The sequence below is a fragment of the Mastomys coucha genome, chromosome X, assembly GCF_008632895.1.
Source record: "Mastomys coucha isolate ucsf_1 chromosome X, UCSF_Mcou_1, whole genome shotgun sequence".
NCBI classification, from domain to species: Eukaryota; Metazoa; Chordata; class Mammalia; order Rodentia; family Muridae; genus Mastomys; species Mastomys coucha.
This window is the reverse complement of record NC_045030.1, coordinates 1,768,689-1,777,804: the sequence shown is the minus strand read 5'-3', so window position 1 is coordinate 1,777,804 and position 9,116 is coordinate 1,768,689. Positions and strand designations below refer to the sequence as shown.

At 40.2% G+C, this 9,116-nt stretch overlaps 1 protein-coding gene across 1 annotated transcript in view; it reads left to right on the top strand.

The window, feature by feature from the left end:
* LOC116090919 (ubiquitin carboxyl-terminal hydrolase 22-B-like) overlaps window positions 1-112 on the top strand; it is a 3,489-nt gene extending 3,377 nt beyond the window's left edge. Inside the window, exon 3 of the mRNA XM_031371881.1 lies at window positions 59-112. Within this exon, the coding sequence (XP_031227741.1) occupies window positions 59-112 (54 nt within the window). The remainder of the gene's footprint in view (window positions 1-58) is intronic.
* Window positions 113-9,116: the final 9,004 nt, after the last annotated feature.

Below are 9,116 nucleotides of genomic sequence, written 5' to 3'. Positions count from 1 at the left end.
GGCCAGTATTAAGGATGTGCTGGACAGTGAAGGGTATTTACTGTTCTATCACAAACAGGTCCTGGAACCTGAGCCAGAAAAGGTGAAAGAAATGACTCCACAAGCCTACTGAAGCACCACACAGGCCTACCAAGAATGGAAGACACCAGTACAACAGCAGGCATCGAGATTTAATTGATCTACGTGACTGAGGCCAATGGGCCTTACAGAGTAAGAATTGAACAGTATCCAGTGTCCAAAAAAGTCCTGATCAGAAGAGAAATAGGAGGGGAGGGAGAAGAGGCTCTAGTCTAAGCAGTCATGTGAAAGAAATTAAGTGGCAGGAATGTTCTGGATGGCGAAGGGCAGAGCAGGGAAATTGTGACACTGGTTCATATCCTATATTCCTCCAAAAGGTTGTGTGGGAAGGTGTAGGGGGGAGGGGGGTGGTGTTGGGGGGGTGTGCCCTTGTAACCGTAAAACATCTTTCTCCATGGGTGTTTCAGCTTCAATTGACCAATCATGTAACAGCCACATGTTTGTGGGGGGAGGGGAAGAAAACGTTTATTAAAATGTAGCCCATTATGTACATGGGGATGAAAGCAGAGAAGTGGAGGAGGCAAGGATATCTCATTGACAAACACCTTTGCCAGTTTCTTTGTATTCGTGATTTTTGTGCTATTAAATGCAGTATTAAAAAAAAAAAAGAAAGCTCACCTGGGCTAGTGAAAGAAGAAATAACTGGGCTTGTGGAAGGGGAGCGGCAGGTGCTCCAAAAGTAGAGAGGGCTAGAAATGCTGTAAGATAAGCAATTAACAAGGACAGGCCTCAGCTGACAGTGTAGGTGTGTGTGTATGTATGTGTGTGTGTTTATGTGTGTGTGTGTATGTGTGTATTTTTTTTAAAACTGTATGATATACTTGAGCAAATCAGTGAACCTCTTTGTGATTATTTTCTCATCTGTAACATGCAGATAATTCCTACCTTAAAGGGTTGTTGTTAAAGAGTAAATGATATAAAATGTGTCAAAGTCAAAGGCTTGGAACTTTGTAGAGACTCAGTAAACTGTTTGTTGAATCTGAATCTGAATTTTATTTGGACTGGGCCAGAATGTATCAGAGGTGAACACCAATCCCACCTGAGGCCTGTGGACAGAAATGACACAACCATGTCACATGCAGTCATAAACAAGATCAATCTTAAGAATTCTCCCCAGGGCAGTGGACCCCACTATTGCATATAGGGCATCATATTCAGTGTCACACCTCAGATTGATTGGGGGTGAGGGGGGGTACAGCTATCACATTTTGTCCCTTTGAAAGACAATGCCATTGTGTTAATGATTCAAGCTTCCACCCAGTAGTGTTTGGTGGTTTGGGGTGTTTTGTTTTGTTTTGTTTTGTTTCTGTTTTGCCTTCAGAAAGCATTGTGAGCATAGCTCCAGTATTTACCAACAAGCAGAGATCAGAAGACTTCCAAAACTCGGGGTTCCATCAGCTTAGAGATGCTGATAGAATGGCTTGCTGCTAGACAGAGCAGCCTGCAGAGAGGTAAGCTGAAACAGATGGGAAGACCTCGGGATAGGGAAAACACTGTGTATCCTTTCCTCAGCACTGGTTACAAAAAGTAACCATTGCCTGGGAAACCCTGGGAGATAGCTCAATGTGGATCAGCTGCATGGGCATTGGAACCATTGTCTCTAATAAAAGGGGTGGGGTTCCCAACAGCTTCCCAAGTCTATTTAGTGGTCAACTCATTTGGAAATAGAGACTTACATGGTTATACTCCATTGATCTCATAATTTTTGTTTATTTTGAGGTAGAGATTGAACCCAGGACCTTGTATATGCTAGCACTCTGCCACTGAGGTGTATCCCTAGTACATCTGAGTCCTTTTAAAGATAGGAGCAGCATTTTCTTTTGGATCCTGGGTTACATCTTCATCCCCTGACACAGTTCCTGGCACATAATGAGCATGTACTTGAAACATTTACTGGATAAATGGATGATGAAAAGATGGATGGATGGAAGGAATATACTCCTTCCTTTCATTACCCAAATGTTTTTAGCACTACAGTCCTCAGAAGAAAACGGTTTGCTGTTATTTGGGGCATTTTTTAGGCTGGGGAGATGAATGGGCAATTCCAGATGCCATTTGGTCAGTTATTTGGCCAATTTGGGGGGATGGGATTGGTGATCCTGTTCAGGAAGACACAGCTATGTCCCTATTCTTCATATCTGCTATGTGAAGAATTCAGTCAGACATGTGCCAGCAGCTTTTGACTGCTTGCACAGAAATTGTCCTTTAACATTTCCAAGTGTTTAATTTGGAAACAAATTCAAACTCACAGAAAATGTATAAAAATAACAAAAACACCCTTTTACACTCTACCCACTAACATTCTCTTTATTATCTCATATGTGCATTTATGTGTGTGTGTCTATGTGTGTGTGTACAAACTCAATATGGATAAAGTACATATATCGGGGCCCTTTGTGCCAAAACACTTCAATGGGCATTTCCTAAGAATAGACATGTTCCATATATCACCATGTGAAGCTTTAGACAAGTGAACATTGTTACAATTTTTAATCTATCATTTCAAAGCCAGGTTTCTCCCTTGACCACTGTCCTGAATAGCATTTCTCCCACCACAGGATCTGGTCTAGGGTAAGGTGTTACATTTGTCAAATATCTTCAGTCTCCTTCAACCGAGAACATTTCCACAGCCCGTGTCTTATGGCATACACATTCTTTAACAGAAAATTCCTCATTTTGAGGTTTTCCAATACAGAAGCTTTCATGTAAATGTCCTGCACTCAGGAATAGTTATAAGTGGAACCCACTGATGAATGAGCAGTGAAGCTGAACTCCTTGTTCCTTTGGTAGAAGGCACAGACCACCAGGGCATCTATGGCTGGTACTTCCTGGCCAAACCTCACCTCTGTGTCTGAAAAACAACAACCAAAACCTTGTCCTTCAGCAACAGACCAACTGTCCCACTGCAAAACCTAGTCCTATGCCTTTTTGCTCATTACTAACTCCCAAACTGAGTCATGGAAATATGATGGTGGTCCAGGGCATGCTTTTAAATCATGCCACTGTGGGACACAGAACATCATCTATTCAGCAGGTATGTATTAGTCTGGAGTCCAAACTGAGATTCAGGCGTGGGCATGTCTGGCACATGACCAGGCATCTTCATAATTGGGGGTGCCAAGGGGATCTAGAGGTAACACTCTGGCATATTCACCGACGTGCTCCTTCACAATTGGGGTAGCCAAGTGGATCAGGAGGCAACACTCAGGTATATTCACTAATGTCCTCATGTTGAGCACACAGGTGGGGGAAAAAGTAATTACATCTAAAGCAGCTATATGGACAGAGTACACAGAATAAGGAAGAATGTTCTGCAAGATGGTGAAAAATAAATTGGCTTGTGACCTATTGAGCTATGAGACACAACTGGGTTATTTTACTAGAGCTGGTATTTCGATGTGAGCACATAGGAGCAAAATCCAGTAAAGCTCATTTTTTTGCCTCCACATATAATCACAATTTGCAGAAAAAAAAATTGGTTTTTATGTATATGATCTGGCCCTAGAAGAATGCAGGTAAAAGACAGCTGCTTGTGACTGATGCCCTTAGTTACTCACAGAGTCAGTCAATGAAGGACCACAGGATGGAGTCCTACATTAGCACCCATTACATGTTCTTTCTACAGTTTTTTGGCCTAAATCTGATTGGAGTCCCAGAGTTTTGTCACTGTCGGTTTCCTAGAATAGCCAGATGCTAGAACTGACACTGGCCTGCAGGTCACTTTGGTAAACTCCTCATCATACTCTCTGAGGGTCCATAAAGGATGCCATCAATTAAAAGCTCTTTCCAATCAGAAAACAGAGTGGCATCCATTCACCACAGGTCATCACTGTGGTAGAACCAGTGCTGGGAATTGCTTGCTCCAATTTACATTTCACACCTAGGAGTGAAGGCTCAGATCCTCTTGACAGTATGCAACTCAGGACTCAGGGTAGTCTGTCATTTTACAGTTAACATCCCCTGAAAATTGCCCATGTATTGAGCAATTTTTGTGCTGGAGTACATTAAACAGACAACATATACATATTATTTAGAATGTGATGAATTTCTGCACAATGAACAGATCCCTGTAAATAGCATACAGATTGAGAAACAGAGCATACTGGTGATTGGGAATTGCCAATCCTGACTTTGTTCAGTGTGGGTCAACATTGCCTTTCTTTGTACTTCCTATTAAGGCAATTAATTGGTCAAGAGTCAATCTTTTATTCGGGGCTTCTTTTGCTCAGTATAGTTTTATAAGCCTAGGATTTTGAGTTATTTTGTCGTGAAAAAATCGGGAGGAATCATTTCCATCCATTGCACCAAATATAGGAATCCAAATGCTTTCCAGTGATATCTGATATCTTTTTAGCAATTCCAAGGAATCCAGGCTGTTGTGAAGTTGGACTTCAGGGGTATCTATAATCTCACTCAGGTACCCCCCACACACACATTTCAGCAGAACCTTGGGTAAATATTCAGAAATACCAATCTTGGGCAACACTACAAAGTTTTCCCTGATAAATGAACAGGATGCTATGTACTTGTAAGCTCTCCAATTAACAAGTGTCAGAGTCACAAGAAAGATGTAGTTATGAACTGATGGCTCACTCAGAATTGGAGGCTTTGAGGTTCACTAGATAGGGAATGGGGCCTCGAGAAGATGCATTTCTGTCACAGGTGATGGCCATCTTGACTCTGGGACCACATTTTGGGAGCCACTGATCTTGCCTATTTGTTTTTACTTAGTGGTACTTGAAACCTAAGGATTCTTCTAAAAAGATGCTCTGGGGAACATCTTAGGAAACAAGGGTTGGGGGAGGAGCAGGTTAGATGTCGAGGACCAGACATCTCAACCCCATTTCAACCACAGCAGTTACTTTTGTTTTATATTTTGGGGGCTCCTAGGAATATTTGAAGAAAGGACTCTGCTACTAAAATGTTTAAAGGTTACCAATCACTGTGCTAAGAAAATTTATACCTCGGGACAATGACAGAGTTGAACTACATGGTTAGTAGTTCTGGAATATAATCCAACATCCTACAGAGACCAGGCATCTTATACACCTGTCATTTAAATGCTTCTGGCGTGTGTGTGTGTGTGGGGGTGCTTCTTTGTCCCTTAAAGAAGTAGGGTTTTATGTGGATAAAGTTGATAAGGGAAAAATGTAATTATGAAGGTGCAAAATCATGTGTACAAAGTAGGGCTTCTGGCCACACTAACACGATATGAATACCGCCTCCCCCAGTGCCAACACACATTAACATGAGATGCACTATAATGAAAATTGAAATTTATGTAAAATGTCTGAAAAAAACAAAAGGAAGCAGCAGCACTGCAATGACGCAATATGGCTTTAGTTCCCGGTATCAGACCCTAGGGGCTAGATGCTTTGAGCTGTGAGTCAGTGGCTGCACAGGTATCAGCAGCATAGCTTCAAGGCCACCAAAGGAAGAAAAGGTGCAGCTGATATCTCAGGGTGGAGCCTTTAGCAGACTGGCTTGTCCATTAAACGGGAGTTAGACAATAAGTAATGACAGGTGTTACATTGAGCAACCAGGACAGACAAAATCCCTGGGCCTATTATGTGTGAATGTGGATGTCTAAATTTACCCCTCTGTGTCTTAGGGGATCCACATGTTGAAACATTAAAATATCTAGAACATAAGCAAAATCGAACAATACATTTTGACAGACCAGGCCATGTAGAACTTCCATAGAAAAATAAATATCTGCTGGAGATGTACTTAGAAAAAAGCAACAGTAAGCATACAGTTCCTGCAGGATATATACACACATGTAAATGTTGCAGTGAAACCTATTAATTACTACATTAAATATGTGTTAATAGTTACAGTAAGAGAATTGGTTGTTTTCTGGGACCAAGTCCTACAGATTTTGTCCAATTCCAAGTGTTCATTCTTGGATGCATGCACATATGAGCAAAGCTAAATTATGGGCTCTATACACACTGTGTGCATGTATGTGCATATATACGTATAACAATTTTTTAAAAAAAGAGATCATGAATTTAAGAGGGGGAGAGTGATGCAGGTGTGATGCTCATGTATGAAATTCTCAAACTATTTGGAATAGATGAAAAGAACATGAGGGTGGGGTGGGGTGGGAAACTTAGGTCTTGCAAACATATGATGTCCCCTGATGATGAGTCACCAGTTGGCACAAGGAGAAGAAATACTGATGAGTGAAGTAAGGACAGTTTCAGAAAACAACACTATGGACATTTAGCTAATAACAGGCTCGCATGAAAGTACTATGAGCTATACTTCACATAGAGAGAAATGGAAAGGTGAGAGGAGTGAATGGGAGACAAGGGACAGGGAAGAAAGAAAACCTATAAATGTGAGGAAAACAACTTAAGTAAGTATATAAAACAAGAATGCTATGATGATATGTTCCAAAAGTCCCAACCACTTGGGAGACTAAAGCTGAAGGATTTTCTGAAATTCAGAGGTTAAAGGTCAACCTGGATAAAATAGCAAAGCTCCATTTCAAAAACAAACAAACAAACAAACAAACAAACAATACCTGTTGTAGTGGTGCCTCATTTCAGCACTTGGGAGGGTGAGGCAGATGGATCAGGATTGCAAAGCTAGCCTTGGCTATATAACGAGTCCCAGGCTAGCCTAGATTTAAAGGTTAAGAGCCTGAAAAAAACAAAAAAGACAAAAACCAACAAAACAACCTAGTAATAATGCTGAATAAGTGTATAAAAACAAGCTGCCACTAAAAGCAAACCATGCCAGACAGCAGAAGATTGCTAATATTGGAAGCATTTTAAAGTTCTTGTATTGTTTGAAAGACAGTAGGAATATTATCAGAGGTTGCACTGTATTGTCAAGAATGTTTAAGCCTTTAAGAACAGGGACTTTTTGTGGCTGCCAAAAGCAGAGTTGGTAATTTGATTCAACCTTTCTAGTAGTCATGAAAATTGCTGGATAAAATCCTTCAAAACCACTTTAAAGACAACGAAGCATAGAGAAGGCAGAAATTTCCAGGCTAATTATTAGATGGAAGCTTGTAACCAGACAGGGAAGATGGCCACTGGAGTACGGAAGCCAATTTGTTGTGAGGGCATTTACCTGTATTGTATGCCTGAGCTTTGATTCAATAGCAGAGAGGGAACAAAGCCTGTCTCCATAACTAACAATTCTAGAAAACTACACGGAAGGCTGCCTTGGCATTTAATAGAGCTCATTTGATAAAAAGAAAGGGTAGCTTAGGACCCTGTGTTAAAAATCCTTTCCTGACATACAATTCAACCCTTACATAGATTTATGCACTACTACCAATGGCCTGGGGGAGCCAATGAACTTCAAGCCACACACTTGGTTTTCAGTGGTAATCAGACAGGTGATACTCCATGGTGCTCCGTAAAAACAAAAGCAAAGCCTCTAAAGGTGTCAGGGAACCTCCCGCAATAAATATTCATGGAGGATGACCAGAGAGCATGCTGCGTAAGGAAACAATGAAAACAAACCCATGCAGACTCAGATCCTGGTTACTGCACATTTACTTTGAAACAACTGTGTGCGGCACATTTTTAAAGAGGCAGGGTACTAATTTATAAGCCATCTACAAGGAAGACAAGTCTTTAAAATGTGAGATAGCATTTTGGGGAAAAATGGATTTATAGAAGAATAAACCACCAATTCAATGGCCATATAGGGTAGAGTTGTGGAAATTAGTAATGAGGGAGCTTTGAGATAAACTTGGGGGAAAAAAGAACAAGAAATAAGAAATGTACACATTGTCATTTCTGGGACAGCAATATAGAAAATAAAAACATGATGTCCTAATATATATACCAGAAGAAGGGGAAAACAGAATGACTGAAAGAATATATAATCTTCAAGCTACTTAAGGAAGAAGTTGGGGGACAGGGAATCCCACCAATCAAACTGAAGACAGGAAAGGAGAAGGAAAACTAAATAGTGTCGGGGGGTGGGGTGGGGTGGGGAACAAAGGTGAGAGGAGCACACAATACAAATCCAGAGTGTAGTGGTAGCCATAATGTGCATTTACTTACATCTCTAACTAATAGAGTGTCATGTTGCATTATGGGAAATAAAACCAGCTATGTGATCTTTAAGAGAGACATATCAAAGGGCTGTGTCCCCAGAACTCACATGGAGATGGACAGAGAAAACCAATTTTACAGAGTTGTTCTGTGAACTCCAACACAAGCTGTAGCATATACATATATGCATGTGTGCACACATGCGTGCACACTACTACTACTACTACTACTACTACTACTGCTTCTACTACTACTATTACTACTGCTACTACTACAAAATAATAACAATAATAAATATAATCAAACAGACATATCAAAACATAAGATTGTGTATTGAAGTTTTTATATATTTTTTATTTTTATATTATGTGTATTGATGTTGCCTGCATGTATGTTTGTATACAAGTGTCAGATGCTGTGGAACTGGAGGTACAGACAGTTGTGAGCTGCCATGTGGGTATTGGGAACTGAACCCTGGTACTCTGGAAGATCAGCCAGTGCTCTTTACCACTGAGCTATCATCTCTCTAGCTCCTAAGACTTGAAGTATTAAGGGATGTAGAAAAAAAGGTATAAAGAATCCCAACTGAAAGAAAGCTAGTGTAAGTCCGCTTTTAAACTATACAAAATAGAGTATAAGACCAAAATAGTTAAGAGAAACAATTCAGCAGGAAGATGTAAAACAAAGAAAAAAAAACCCAAACAAACAAACAAACCAAATCATGTGTTTCAGTAGCATAGTTTCGAATTATATAGCAAAATGGACAGAATTACAAGGAGAAGAGTCTAAGCCATCTTTAACCACCATGGGAGATTTTGACATTCTTATTTAATAGACTGTTTGATAAATCCGACAAAGATGCAATAAAACATAGATCTGAACTGCACGGTTATCAATTTTGATCTAATGAAGGCACACAGATAGATACTTTCTTTCTTTCCTTTTTTCTTTTTCTTTTTCTTTTTTTTTTTAGTCAAAACAGAGAAGCAAATTTCATGCTTACTTACCATGTAT